Raw genomic sequence first — 14,984 nt, 5'->3', positions numbered from 1 at the left:
TGGCTACAGAATAGAACCGGATTCCAGGATTTGAGCTTCTTAGTGTAAGAAACCAAGTCCAGTGGAAGAGGGAGATTTGACGCCGTCAACCTGTTGACGAATCGAGTCTTTGCTAAAAGGCTTCCTCATCTCTGAGCGAGATCTAGAGAACCTGTGGCCTGGGATAGGTTGTTATTATAACAACATTCTAGAGCTACCGCCCTATCGTGAGACACGTCGTTGGCACGTACATAAGCCAACAACAAAAACAATCATCGAGAAAAATGTGACACCTTGTTGAAAGTTTCACAATATCAACAAGATTAGTCATGGTTAACAAAAACACCACCCCATCGGATAATGACCAGGATAACACTGGTAAACATCAATACCAAGATTCACCTTCAGGAGATGGAAGAGTCTCTCCAAGCATTTACTAAATAGTATTAGAAAGTAACTTCCCTAACGATAGATGGATAACTGAGATTGGATTCAACAACGAGACTAGACGCAAGTTGATTAACATGGCGCTATGGGATAAGGAAGTTGAACCTGGTGACAACAAGATAGCATTATCTACTCGTGCAATAAGTGCCTTGTACTATGCCGCGTGTAATCAATATGTTGATTATGAGATCTTCATGTGGCTTCTTGATTACTTCGGTAACTGGACCCATGATGACTTCAAACGGCTTAGCGTACACATCCAGAAAAAGATCAAGGACATGCTAATGGACCGAGGCATCTTTGTTGATTATATTGGCAGGAAAAAGACGATTGCAAAGGCACTAGATGACTTAGTGCAGATGACTAGGATGCCTGAGTGGCCGCATGAGATTGCTGCCGCCAAAGCCTTTGACTCACGGTCGAAGATGGCCAAGGGTCAGTTCCCTCAACTCGCCACCAAAAATGGCAGTGAAGAAGAGGAACCAGAGGTAATAGCCTCCTTAATTGAGGATGGCAGAGAGGACTACGAAAAGGGTAAGCAACCGTTGGTAGAGACACCAAAGCAGGCATCTCAAGATCATGATCAACAGCCAAAAAATCATGCTCAAAATGACAAGCCTAGTAGACCTTATGACCACTTAAGCTTGCCTGGACCTGCTTATACTTACCTATACCGCTCTAAACTTGAGGACGACTGGCGCAGGCAGACACCGCGCTATACCATAGCACCCCCGGCGCCCAAGATCTCAATGTCATTGGAGAAGTGGGACGATTAGACTATGCTACCACCTAGGGAAGTTGGATGTGAGCATATTGATTCAAAGTCAATGCTCACGTTTGTCAAGATATGGGATAAAAAGCTTACTTACTCTGGAGATCGGTACGACATCTTGGACGACAAAGTACGCGCATTCTTAAGAGCGTGCAAGCTCTCTAGCATCTCAATTAGTCAATGTTGGGAAGTCTTCCCTGAGATGCTATCTGGACGTGCAGGGGTGTACCACATGCACTACATCAAGCCAGGTGCTTCCTTCGCTCAAGCATACAACGCGATAAAAGCATACTTTGACACGCCCAACAACCAGACAGATTACTACCAGAAGTGGACCATAGTCACTCTTGCTGAAGAGCGCCAAAGCAATCCTAGCAAATTATGGGTTGAGGTTGTAGATCTTATGGTTGATAAACTTTATTTATACCAGCAAGTATTAGGATCAGCATATGCTGGTGATGAACACCTTATTGCCGCCATCACAAGAGCGTGCCAATCTATACCAGAAATGGGCGAGGCTCTCAGTGAATCAACAAGCAGCTTCCAGACAATTATTTCTAAGCTGCGTGCCAGGGCAGGTGTAGTGCAGCGGAAGGAGTTGGCAAGCCAGTACGTGGTAGATGAAGTCAATAATCCTCAAGTGTTCTATACAGATAGGAAGTTTATGGGATGTATAAATCATAACAACAGTCCTATATCACGTCAAGAATATTGACGTAAGAACCATGACGATGCCAAACAACTCAGGAAAAGCAATGGAAGGTGTTTTATTTATTATTAAGAGAACTACCACTCATGGAAGCATTCTGAAGAAGAACGCCGCGAAGCGCAAAATCAATATGACCGCTATCGACAGGTAGATGGAAGAAAGAAGCTGTCAACCCGCGCTTACCAGACCTTCTTGCAGGAATATAAAGGCATCTCATTGGAAGAGGAAGACGACAATTCCACTGAGGAGGAGGTTAAGCAGGACGTGACCACCGTATACTTTATAGTCAACCAACTGCAAGATTATGCCTTTATCCACTGGATAACAGGCTGCAATAATAGCATAGAGCCGCCTAGATTTCACCTTGATTTTAAAGTTAAATCACCTGACCAATTAGAAGGTGAAAATAACCACCCTGCACCTACCTCTCAGTTTCTTCTCGACCCCCATGAAAATGAGACTTTTTATGGGATTATACCAGATATAGGAGCATCAACTGTCTCAACCATTGGTAAAGGACAACTTGCCATCTTCCTAAGACTCTATCCCCACACCAAGGTTTGTTGGATATTTGATACGCTAATCCCAATCAGGATGTCATTACTAATCATGATTCCTCGGAATAACGACATATCCGTGAGAACATGAGAGCCAAACTCAAGCCTACAGTTTGGAGTCAGGATGGTCATTTATCCCGTAAATCCGTGATACTTTGCCACTATGATGTGTATATAAAGAGGATCAAGATGTGTAGTTAGCTATGTTTTAGAAGACGTGCAAATCAGAGTCAATTATTCCTCACCCAAATTGTACAACTCCTATCAGAGCCTAACCCCGTTCGGACTAGTACCCAAAAGATTCCAATAGTTATGAGCCCGGGATCACTGTGAGCTACACTTGAAGCTATTCACAGATCAATCCTCAATTCGGAAATCTTGTACAGCCAGCCACGATACCAAACCAGTGAGCGTCCTCGATTGTGATACAGTTCAAAACGATCCAAGAGCAATACAAGATATTAGCAATGGATACCAGGAAGAACATTGTAATCCTAAAAACGACAGACGACTGGAGAAAATGGATCGAACAGCTTAGCACGGAGGCAATGAAGGAGAATGTATGGGAATACATTAACCCTGACCCAAACCGGATGGTACTTGAGCCCGCACCAGCCAAGCCTATGGAGCCAGTTGCGCCTGAGATAGACTTCAGCAAAACAAGTGAAGCGCAGCTGTTATTACAGAAATATCAGATTGAATCCAACACATACGAACGACAACTCAGTCGGTACGAGAAACACCAGAAACGTATGAAGCATATGCGTTCTTATATTCTCGACACTGTGTACATTGGACATAAGCCTATGATTCGAGAAATCAGCGAAGTTTCTGAAATAATACGAAAGCTTAAGAAAGAGCTTGCTCCAAAACCAAACCGAGAAAGAGCCTTGTTAATTGAGCAGCATCGAGAGCTCATAATGACGAAAAATTCCTTGAAACCAAAAGAGTTGATTCAGAAATGGCGAGATTTAATAATTGACATGAAATTCGCCAAATTCACTGAGATTCCGGACGACCGATTAACCAGGGACTTCATCAAAACAACTGAGAATGTTTTACCCAAGTTCTATGAGACATGGACCACCCGTATGATCGAATTCGATCTTGATTCTGGAGCTACCAATCTAATAGAAATACCAACAGTTGATGAGATTATTAGTCAATTCGAACAATGGGAAGAGGTGTATACCAAATCTAATCCACCTTCCAGACGGGATATTGCTATGGCGACATTTGGCGATAAATCCGACCAGACAGAGAAGGAAAAACAAGACACAACACCCAAACAAAAGACGAGAACCTGCATATGCGGTCAGGAACATCTATTTGAAGATTGCCCATATGTGAATTCGAAGAAACGTACCGTCAATTGGAAACCAGATGAAGCCATACAGAAAAAGTTCGAGCAACTAGAGCGACGTCATGGACATCCCAGAGCAAAAATGCTCCAAAGAATCAAGAAGAAACTGGAAAAAGAAGGCAGTAGTGGGACGAAAGTCTCATTTTTAACTGATGCTAAGAATGACAATGGGAATAAAGAATCAGCAAATTTATTGTATGATTCGGATGAGTATATTGGCATACTTCTCAACGCCAAGCAACCATCTCTAAATCCACCGATCAGTACAGCACTGTCAGCCTCAAGCAGAAATCTTGATATTAAGGAGATGACCTTACTCGACAGTGGAGCGACAGTTCATATCACCAATAAACGGGATAAGCTTATTAATATGCAGTCGAATGTTCGAACAATCATGGCCGGAAAAACAGAGATCCAAATGTATGGACCAGGACAGTACATCCTTCACCCAACAGATCCTATTAGCGATAAAGTTATATGCAAAGGAATACGGATCTTGGAAATGTGGTATGTGGAAGGGTTTCCTACAACAATTATCTCAATGAGCCAGCTTCGGAGCCACGGTATCAAATACGATGGAAAAACCGACAGATTGTGGAGCGAGCGAACAAACGAGGACCTTTGCCATGTCAAATGCACTGGCAAGCTATATCTGCTTGAATGGAACTCGAATAAGAATTCTAAGACATCCCTATCAAAGGAGTTAGCCTTAAGTTCGTTTGACAAAAGAATACTGAAGGATCCCGCACAGGTATGGCATAAGAGATTCGCCCACGTATCCAATAAATCGATTGAAAACATAGAGAAGGCCACTGAGGGAGCAAACATTACCGCACCGTTCCAAAAAAGGAACGAGGAAGGATTCGAGGAAAAATGCGAAGTCTGTGCAATCACCAAGATACGCAAGAAAATCAGCAGAGTTCCAATGACGCCACCGACAAGGCCATTCCAAAAGTTATTTGTGGATATTATTGTCATGAATCTTGCAATGAACAAGGATTCATATGCATTGCATGCTGTTGACCCATACACGAAGTTTCACATCCTAACGACAACTCGTACAAAGTCAGTCAACTTCAACCTTGAAAACATGATTGAAGAGATCGAACATACCTTCAAGACAAGGATTGAGGAGATCCAACTAGACGGAGAGTCATCGCTTAATGGAATCAGCTTCAGGGACTATTCTCAAAAGAGAAAAATCAGACTGATTGTCACCGTGCCAGATACACCAGAGCAAAACGGCCCAAGCGAGCGAGCTGGAGGAATTATCAGCATGAAATCTCGCAGCCTAATCCAGGAAGCCAACTTACCTCAAGGATTATGGCCAGAGGCTATGAAAGCTGCCGTTTGGATCCTAAACAGAACTCCGATAAAAGCCTTGGGCTATAAGACAGCATATGAGATGGCTCATGGGACGAAACCATACGTTGGGAATCTGTTTCTATTCGGATCTAAGGCATATGTCAGAGTGGACACTAAGAAAAGCGAGAAGATGGCTCTGCGCGCCCAGATAGGATTCTTGGTGGGATATGAAGCTCACAATATCTGGAAGGTATGGACTACTGGACCTAATGGATCGAAAGTCATACGCGCCAGAGACGTCATCTTCGACGAGACGAAGAAATATGACCCAGAACATCCATTTGTTAAAGAGATTGTCAGAGAAGGTGTGCAGAGATACGTTGACAACGTTGACATACCAAATCTTGAAGACATCGAGCAAAACGATATAATCGACTCAGTTGACGAAGATATGAATCTACAAAGCATGGTCAGCCCAGTTGTGTCAAATATTGAAAATACTGGAGGCACATTACCTCATGATTCCATGGATATTAGCAGGCCAGGTCAAGCACTGGATATACAACAAGATGTGCCACAAAACATGGAGATTGACGAACCAACCCAGCCGGATCAGGATACTATGGATATTGACCACGAAAATCCAGAAAATGAAGCCCAAGAAGCGACACAAATTGACAATCGTGAGAAATCCGTGGTGAAGAAGTTGAAAATCGACTCAGCTGGAGGGGTGGAGCATGAGGATAATATCAAGGAAGAAGTTGACGAGGATAAGAATATCCCCAGCGACAAACAGCTTCCTCAATCTTCAAGTCCCGTGACCATGGAAAGGCTTTCAGCCAATCATGATGCAGAAAAAGCAAATAACGTCAACAACGACTTACCTACCCCGCCTCAAGGAGCCTCTCAGCATTCAAGCGAAAAGAATGAGTCAACAGGAACTCAGGAACCCCTTAGTACCTCTCGAGCACAGGAGATTAACGCGGACCTCTCAGAAAGCAATATAGTGACAGGACCCAGGATTCGAGTACCGTCAAAAAGAGCCCTAAGTCCAGAATCAAGCTCTTTATCAAGGAAGAAGCACAAAAAACTCAGCCGCGCATTTTTAGCCAGGCAAAAGTTGCTACAAGATTCGACAACGGACAAAATCCTTTTAGCTGCACTAGAAAAGCTTGAAAAACCACTTACAGAACAGCTTCCACCAGAACCTAAGAATTGGACAGGCGTTTTACGACACAAATTCAAAAATCAGTTCATACAAGCTGCGAAAACCGAGTTTGAAGCTTTAAACAAGAAAGGCACGTTTGAGTTTGTTCCTAGACCTCAAAATAAGCATATTCTACCACTGACATGGGTTCAAAAATTGCAATTTGACAAGTATGGCAAACTTTCAAGATCAAAGCAAGGATTGTGTGCGCGGTGATCTACAACAGCCCAATGAGCTCGAGAAGCGAGCAGCCACACTGGCAGCCCGAAATTTTAGGCTGATGATGGCTCTAGCCGCTATATTCGACTTGGAGATTGTGCAATACGATGCCGTGAATGCCTTCATAAACAGTCTATTGGATAAGGAGGTTTATACATTGTGTCCAGATGGCTTCAAACAAAGTAGCAAGGTCATAAAATTACGGCGAGCTCTATACGGATTACGGAGAAGTCCTCGGTTATGGCAGAAAGAACTAACAACGACCTTATTAAGCCTGGGATTTGTTCCAATACCTGATGAAGAATGTCTATTTATCAAAAATGGCGTTCTTATACTATTTTTTGTTGATGACATCCTTGTGTTCTACGACAAGGACAAAAAACAAGCTATTTTCGAAGAAACTGAGAAAGGCCTTACGAGCAAATACGAGCTCCGAAAAATGGATAAATTCGAATGGTTTCTGAACATTAGGATCCTTCGTGACCGAGCCCAGAGAAAGATTTGGCTCTGTCAGGATTCCTATATCGCGAAGATAGCCAGTCAGTTCAATATCAACACCACGAACAACGTCGACACACCAATATCTGGCAATATTGAGGCCTCAAAAGGAGAAGCAACTAATCAAGAGATTCACGCCTATCAAGAGCTTGTTGGATCCGCCCTGTATGCCTCTATCATGACACGGATCGACGTTGCAAAGGCTGTCAACGAACTAGCCAAACACACGAAAAATCCTTCAATCGCCCATTTCCAGCAGATAAGGAGGGTTATCCAATATCTTTATAACACTCGCTTCCTAGCTATTGAATTCTCACCACCGCAAAATCCTGAGAAAGACGCGTTTATATGTGCCTCAGATGCCTCATTTGGAGACAACCCCGACCGTACAAGTTCCGAGGGTTATTTGGTCCAAATATATGGGGGCCCAGTCGACTGGAGAGCCACAAAACAACGCCTAGTCACGACATCAACCACCGAAGCCGAACTCCGAGCTGCCACCGAGGCCGCCAAGAGGCTTCAAGTTTGGAAACGTGTTTTCAGGTCAATTGGCTTCAAGCCTGATAGAGAGCTCTCTATCCAATGCGATAACAAGCAGACTGTTGCACTATTGACTAGTGAAGAACCGCAGTTTCGAACGAATCTCAAACATGTTGATATATATCATCACTGGCTAAGGCAAGAGATCTCCAAGAAGCGCCTCCGGATTGAATGGGTGGACACCAAGCGAATGGCTGCAGATGGACTTACCAAGATCCTACGCGGTCAGCCGTTCCTAGATTGGAGAAAACACCAAGGACTAGTGAATATAGGCCATTTGACACAGGAATAAAAAGCTCTAAGCTTCCATTCCTGGAGGGGTGTGTTGGATATTTGATACGCTAATCCCAATCAGGATGTCATTACTAATCATGATTCCTCGGAATAACGACATATCCGTGAGAACATGAGAGCCAAACTCAAGCCTACAGTTTGGAGTCAGGATGGTCATTTATCCCGTAAATCCGTGATACTTTGCCACTATGATGTGTATATAAAGAGGATCAAGATGTGTAGTTAGCTATGTTTTAGAAGACGTGCAAATCAGAGTCAATTATTCCTCACCCAAATTGTACAACTCCTATCAGAGCCTAACCCCGTTCGGACTAGTACCCAAAAGATTCCAATAAGGTTGATAGATCACGTGCAGGGGAGTACTCAGTCCGCTTCGGCATGGGCAACCTGATAATCTCGACTGCGATGATTACTGTGGAATTGCAGTTTAGTAATATAGAATTTAACACCATGGATTCACCAACGCCTTTCCTGTTCTGCCTCAAAGATATGAATCGCCTACGCGTTAAGTTTAACAACCTCACCAACGAGATGATCCAGGGAGACCTTATCGTACCGGTTATTCGCAAGCGAGGCCACCCGTGGTTCTTCCTGGATGAGAAGTATGCACCAGAGGCGTTTCTAACTGAGGTCGAGATGAGATGGTTATATCGATGGTTTGGTCACCCTGCAGTTGATAGGCTGCACAAGGTCTTAAAGCGTGCAGGCTATCTTAACGTGGATTATAAGATGCTTGCGCAGATTGAAGAATTCTGCCACCATTGCCAAATGAACCGGCAAGCACTCAAACGGTTTAAATTCACATTGCATGACGACTGCGAGTACAACTATGAGATTGTTGTTGATGTTATGTATCTTGATGGCAAGCCAGTACTGCACATTGTTGACTGGGCAACCTCATTCTAAGCAGCAAAATTCTTGAAGTCTCTGTCAACTAAGGACACCTAGGAAGCACTCCGGGCAGCGTAGATTGATACATATCTTGGTCCCCCTGATATCATATCCCATGACGCAGGAACAAATTTTGCTGCAGCAGAATTTAGAACTGAGGCCAAGATGATGGGAATCTAATGCCACCAGGTGCCAGTCAAGGCTCACAATGCTATTAGTAAGGTCGAACGGTACCACACACTACTGCGCCACGCTTATAATATCATATTGTCAGAACTCAGTGCAAGCGTCGATAAGGAGATCATACTTCAGATGGCGGTTAAGGCTATCAATAACACAGTAGGACTAGATAGATTAGTACCAACTGTACTAGTCTTTGATGCCTATCCTCGCATAACTTACGACTTGCCACCATCAGCATTGACAGCAAAGCGCGCCCAGGCCATAAGGAAGGCCATGATCGACTTAAGGAACGCCATGGCCACGCATAAAGTTAATGACGCTCTTAAGGCCAGGAACAGCCCAATTGTCATGGAAACGCTCAACCTAGCACCAGGAACCGACGTGCAGGTCTGGCGAGAAGGTAAAGGATGGACTGGCCCGCACAAAGTTATCTCAGTTAACGATTACAATGTGATTATGGACCTACCCAGCGGTGTCACTGATTTCCGTGCAACTTCAGTACGACGTTACCAGCGAGACGAGATCGAGTCGTCTCCGACTCGGCGCCTACTAGGCACTGATCTTCCTCCTCAAAAGGAGGAAGAAGGTAGAAAAATCGACAGCCTACTGACGGGCCAGAAAAGTGGCCTAGCATTTGCTCAGGGATCCTCCTCATGCGACGCTGCTGCCAGCGCGCTGCAAGAAGTGGAATTAGGAGAGCCTACCGGCGCGGTAAATCCAAATCACCGCCTGAGGACGAGAGAGATTCATGTTCTTGACGTACCAGTAATGCCGCCAGCGCCACGCCGCCGAGGACGACCTCCAGGTTCGAAGAACAAACCAAAGACCTATACTAATGAGGTCGAGGTGTTCCTATCTAGGAAGGAAAAAGACGACCTAGAACTAGCAGTCAAGCTGTGCTGAGAAGAGAAGATAACTGCGGATAGTGCGCCATTTGAGCTCTCTGCAATGGCTAAGATCGATGGTCTCATTGCGAGTGGCACTTTCAAGATAATGCACCATGATGATTTGGATCTCAGAGGCGTACGAATCTTCAACTCCTGGTTGGTCAATGAGATAAAAGGCAAGAACGAGAAACCGTACAAGAAGTCACGCCTCGTCATATAGGGTTATAACGACGCGGGCAAAACTGGCATACTGACACAAGCGCCGACGATTCAGCGCGCTAGTCAGCGCCTTGTCGTGTTACTTATTGCTACGCTAATTCTCATGGGCATGGTCGTCAATCTACGTGATATTACCTAGGCGTACACACAGTCAAAAAGTAAGCTACAACGCCTGATTGTTGCCAACCTGCCAGCCGAGATGAGAGATAAATACCCACTGGATTCGCTACTCCTTGTGGAAGGTGCCTTGTACGGGATCCCTGAAGCTGGTGTACACTGGTTTGACACATATCAATCCCATTACAAGGACCGGCTGGGTATGGAGACATCCACGTACGACCCGTGCCTCCTCATGACGACTAAAGGGAAGGAGAACTTTGGCCTTGTCGGTATACAGACGGACGATACCCTGCTTGTCTCAACAGAAAGTTTTGCCGGAGAGGAACAAGTGGCTTTACAAGAAGCTGGCTTCAAGGCGAAGCCTAAGACACGCCTATCCCAACAAGTGCCAATAGAATTCAATGGCGCTAGAATCACTTTGCAAGATGAAAAGGTCTATTTCCGCCAAAAGGGCCAAGCCGCAAAGATAAAGCCAGTGGGCAAGGAAGACCGCGCACAAAAGTACGTGGAACAACGCGCGCGCGGTGCGTACTTAGCTTCAATCTGCCAACCTGAAGCGGCGTACGACTTGGCAGTGGCCGCTCAGCTGCAGGAGAAAGACCGATCTGAGGCAGATTATGACGCGTTGAATAAACGTCTCATATGGCAAGCCGAGAACCCAGATAGAGGTCTCTGCTTCGTTCCGATTGATTTGACCAAGGCCAAGATTATGATATTTACCGACGGTTCCTTCGCCAACAACCGGGACTTGACCTCCCAAATTGGCTTCCTCATTGCCATGGTAAATGAGGATTTTTCCGAATCAGCCAATTCACGATACCGGCAATATCTGCACTGGCTTCGTCTAAGTGCAAGCGGATTACACGTAGTGTACTGGCCTCGAGAATTTATGGCCTCACTACTGGCTCGACCAAGTTTACCCTGACAGTACAGTCAACATGATTACCAAGAGGCTCGGCCAGCCTGAGATGCCGGTAGTAGTCTGCACAGATTCCTACTCGCTATATGAGTGCCTCACGAAGCTTGGAACGACCAAAGAAAAGCGCTTAATGATCGATCTCATGGCGCTTCGCCAGTCATATGAGCGACATGAGATTGACGAGATCCGATGGATCCACGGTGATGACAACCCTGCAGATGCCTTTACAAAGTCAAACCCGAACAAGGCCCTGCGGGACTTCGTTGGATCCAACAAGGTGACGATCCAGGTGGAAGGCTTCATTAAGAGGACCAGGATTGATTAGGAGTCGACTAGGAGCCGAATAGGTGGCATATGGGAGGTAGTGCTGACTTACGATAGCGGTTCGCTTGTTGATCGTTTTGTCATGTTTTACTATGGGTTTTTCACAGGTTTCTGGATCTCGATTGCAAATCGATTTATAAAAGAGATCCAGTGTTGGTTGCTTCATGCAATCGAGATGTGTCAGATAAGCTGGCTTTCCAATGAAGCCATCAAATGAAGCGATCAATCCGAAACTGTTATGTGTAAGAGAATGGTCTCAGGTTTACCCCATGGCCCATGGGATAGCTTACAAATCAGCTCAGGAGAAGGTCTATATAGACGCGGCTTTGGAACATGATGTACTTAGAAGAAGTGAACACACAGAACTGAAAGAATCACCTATTGAGATTGACTCAAGTGCTTCGTACGTACGTATATGCACCTTAGTGCACCCACAACTATAAAGATATCTTTGAGTATTGAGCTTAACTGAGTTTGTGCTAGTACACAGCAAGTTCCGATAGAACTGGGAACTAATCAGTGATTAGATATATTGTATCGCTGATACAATATATAAAAGCAATGATACAACCAGAGAGATCACCGACAAGATATGTTGTATTATGGATATATTGACGGATGCATATATAAGGACACTCATTTACCATGTATCTAGTTTTAGTTTACCGTCTTGAATTAACCGTGTTAGGCACCCCCTAACTGAGATAACTTGAGTATACGTTCTTCTATCGAACCGGATATTCATCCTTTTGTTAAGACTTTGCTTTCAAGAAGCCTTTCGTACTTAGAAGCCTTATAACTTCAGCTCGTTATAAGCTATCCGAGATATACTTTCTTAATATACGCATTGCGATGTGAGGTTCATAAAGGTGAGTGTTGACAAGGCTGACTTTGCGATTGCGGGCGGTAAGAGGGAGTTGATGATTGGAAGAAACTGACGCTTATGCAGATGATTCCGTAGCATATCTACCCTTCATTGGCCAAAATTCAAAGCAATATCGTCAGTCGCATCGTATTCGGCTATCCAAATGTATGTGAGCACAGCAGGAAATTCCAAGCGCAATAACAATCCCGTAATGCCCACTATGCGTCTCCAATCCACCAGTATATTGACATCCTGTCATGTCATTTGCCAGAATGCCATCTCGAGTTGACATGACAGAAGGTGTCTCGACCGGAAGTGGCGATTTTCTTTGCTCGGATTTTCCGAATACTTTTAAGTTACCGATATAGACTGACCCGCAATTCACTAGAATCGTGGTTCACTTGTTACGCTGCCAAGTGGGACAAGTAGATCCAGCAGAACTCAAAAATGATAATTGTATGGTATGCTTTCGCAGTCAGCAAGGTGTAGTCGATTTTAGTTTCTGGATCTAGTGGAGACAAGTAGTGAGTGGTTCTGGAAGCTCCATTTCCAAGGGGATTAGGCACTGGCAGGTTCTATTCACAGTCCCCCTCCCAGTTCTTCCTTCTGTAGTATATAGTGAACACAATGGAGCCAATATTTAATGAGTGGCATATAACCATTGAATAACGTAGAATCTTTAAACAGGGGAAGCTTTCACCAGAATAAAAACAAATTCACCATCCTGGATAACGAAAATACGAACACGAGGACTTAATATATTCTCAAGTACAAAAGGCTTTCACATAAGATTCTCCGAAAGTTTAGCAGGATATTTCTACTACGAAGGAGTTCGGCACATATACAATTTCCCTATCACGTTCAGTATGTACCAGAGAGATATCTGTCAATCATCCTGACTCGGTACAGAAAAACAGAGATATTGATTTCGACTCAAGTTCAGGAAGAATAAGGCTAGTATGGTCTCAACCCAGGTCTACGCTTCCACCACGTTTGGATAAAAGTCGAAACAAGCTTGAATCGGTCTTTCGCACTGAACACAAGAGTACTCAAACAACGAACCCTTAGAATGAATATCATCCACGCAGTCTTTGCATAGAGTATGGCCACAGCTGAAAACGTTCCACTTCTCATTGAATGTTCTATGGCATACAACACACTTTAAAATATTGCGCTGCTTTTGTTCGTTGACTTGTCGCTGCAGAAATTGAATATGACGATGGAGCTCTCTCTCTTTCTTCTTCCATTCATCCTTTTTCTTCTTCCATCGATGTCTTTTTGGGCTGTTTGTTCGTTTTGCTTTTCTAAGGCTTCATACTGTCCTTTTATTTCAGTCACCAATTGCCTCTATTGATTGTCAGCCATGATCAAGAAATCTAAAAATGAGATCCTTACGATTTTAGGCGGAAAGCTCGACGTATCCGAGTCTTCTATTCCTTGTTTACTAAGAAACGATGCCGAGATCGCATGGTCCATTGTGGCTTGGTAGTCTCGGTAAGCATAATTGGGATGACGAGTATTTCGACGTCGTGGTCGTGATGGTTGTGAAAGAAGTATGCTACTATCACCCTCGTCCTTACTAATTTCAATGACTGGAATAAGGAGATTCTGTGCTCCACTGGACTCTTCATTGTGCGAAAGTCGCTAACTAGATAGCTGCAATGGAGGTAATTCCTCATCGAAGGGAATAATTAAGGGAGGAGAACCAAGTGACGTTTGTGCAGCAGTGTCAGGAGCCAGGGGTTCACCTTCTACTCCGTGTGTGAACCTTGGGATACGCAAGTTGTTGACCAGGAAATAAGTTGATTGATGCTGTCCCTCCATTTTTTTGGACGTGTCAGCATCAATAAAAAAATTGAGAAGGATTTTTCCTGCTGCGGTGGGAAGTTACCCCAATTTATACCTTTCCTCAGCTAGCAGATATCCAATGATTCGTTATTTCAATGGGTGTGGGTGCACTAAGGTGCATATACGTACGTACGAAGCACTTGAGTCAATCTCAATAGGTGATTCTTCGGTTTTGTGTTCTGTTGTGTCTATCTGTCTTAATGAGGCCCCGACGCGGTCTATATAGTCCTTGCTTGACGAGGTCACGTGTAAGCCATACGTGACCTCTCTAAGCTGCATACCAGTGCCAGGCATCTCGATTGCACGAAGCAACCAACAATGGGGCTGAGCAACCCGTCTCTTATTATCTCAGGGGCATTAGATACAACGCTGAAAGTGGAGATGAGAGAAACTACAACGTGAGGCGTAGAATATGGCCTATCAGATTTCTACCACCCAGGAAATGTGGCTCGGTATCATACAGCATAGAGGGTACTCTCTCCCAGAAATTGATATTCACAATGACTTGCGGTTTGACGCATCCTAATCAGGCAGGAGGCGGCGTCATGAGTGGGCTGCGACAGCTCTCGTGGTTTTCGTCGACCAGCCGGTCTGCTGGTGTATGATAACGCTGGAGGAAATCGGCGAGTGTCGCACACAGCCAGGCCTCTGGTGTCGACTATACTGAAAAGGAATATACTCAAGAAAAGCAGTGATATTACTATCATTACAAGGCGTCTCTATCTTTGAAACATGTGCCGATTGAACATGCCTCAAACCATTTTCCCTGGAGCTGAGTCAATTACTTGTAAGGTGTAAAGGTACAATTTGGCACTCCTTGGATACCATCGTGGCTGAT

The 14,984-nt window shown here is 44.5% G+C and overlaps 3 protein-coding genes across 3 annotated transcripts, besides 4 other annotated features; all 3 read left to right on the top strand.

Annotated features, from left to right (window-relative positions):
- Nucleotides 1–308: 308 nt before the first annotated feature.
- Nucleotides 309–1,202, top strand: TSTA_022960 (uncharacterized protein; the record flags this gene model as incomplete). The annotated part of the gene is made up of 2 exons (XM_002484431.1): nt 309–357; nt 430–1,202. 2 exons carry the CDS (start codon nt 309–311, stop codon nt 1,200–1,202), a joined length of 822 nt encoding a protein of 273 aa, XP_002484476.1.
- A 1,610-nt stretch (nt 1,203–2,812) lies between these two features.
- On the top strand, nt 2,813–8,105 carry TSTA_022950 (uncharacterized protein). Its single transcript, XM_002484430.1, has 2 exons — nt 2,813–6,509; nt 6,535–8,105. Exons 1-2 carry the CDS (start codon nt 2,932–2,934, stop codon nt 7,886–7,888), a joined length of 4,932 nt encoding a protein of 1,643 aa, XP_002484475.1. The 5' UTR covers nt 2,813–2,931; the 3' UTR covers nt 7,889–8,105.
- Nucleotides 4,057–5,814: a mobile genetic element.
- Nucleotides 4,276–5,244: a mobile genetic element.
- Nucleotides 5,974–6,552: a mobile genetic element.
- Nucleotides 6,545–7,867: a mobile genetic element.
- A 235-nt stretch (nt 8,106–8,340) lies between the features above and the next one.
- TSTA_022940 (uncharacterized protein) lies at nt 8,341–11,434 on the top strand (the record flags this gene model as incomplete). The annotated part of the gene is made up of 5 exons (XM_002484429.1): nt 8,341–8,760; nt 8,971–9,675; nt 10,072–10,182; nt 10,210–10,971; nt 11,060–11,434. The coding sequence occupies 5 exons, from the start codon at nt 8,341–8,343 to the stop codon at nt 11,432–11,434; spliced, it is 2,373 nt and encodes a 790-aa protein (XP_002484474.1).
- Nucleotides 11,435–14,984: the final 3,550 nt, after the last annotated feature.

Source organism: Talaromyces stipitatus, genomic scaffold, assembly GCF_000003125.1.
Source record: "Talaromyces stipitatus ATCC 10500 scf_1105507295549 genomic scaffold, whole genome shotgun sequence".
In the NCBI taxonomy this organism is placed as follows: domain Eukaryota; kingdom Fungi; phylum Ascomycota; class Eurotiomycetes; order Eurotiales; family Trichocomaceae; genus Talaromyces; species Talaromyces stipitatus.
The sequence above is the reverse complement of the archived record's forward strand: the minus strand, read 5'-3'. Positions and strand labels throughout refer to the sequence as shown.

Bases quoted from the DNA above. Each gene is read 5' to 3' on its own strand.
- TSTA_022950 (XM_002484430.1), top strand. From the start codon at position 2,932: ATGGATACCAGGAAGAACATTGTAATCCTAAAAACGACAGACGACTGG. The intron at 6,510-6,534 runs GTATGGCAAACT...TCAAGATCAAAG, and splicing joins CAAAAATTGCAATTTGACAA to CAAGGATTGTGTGCGCGGTG.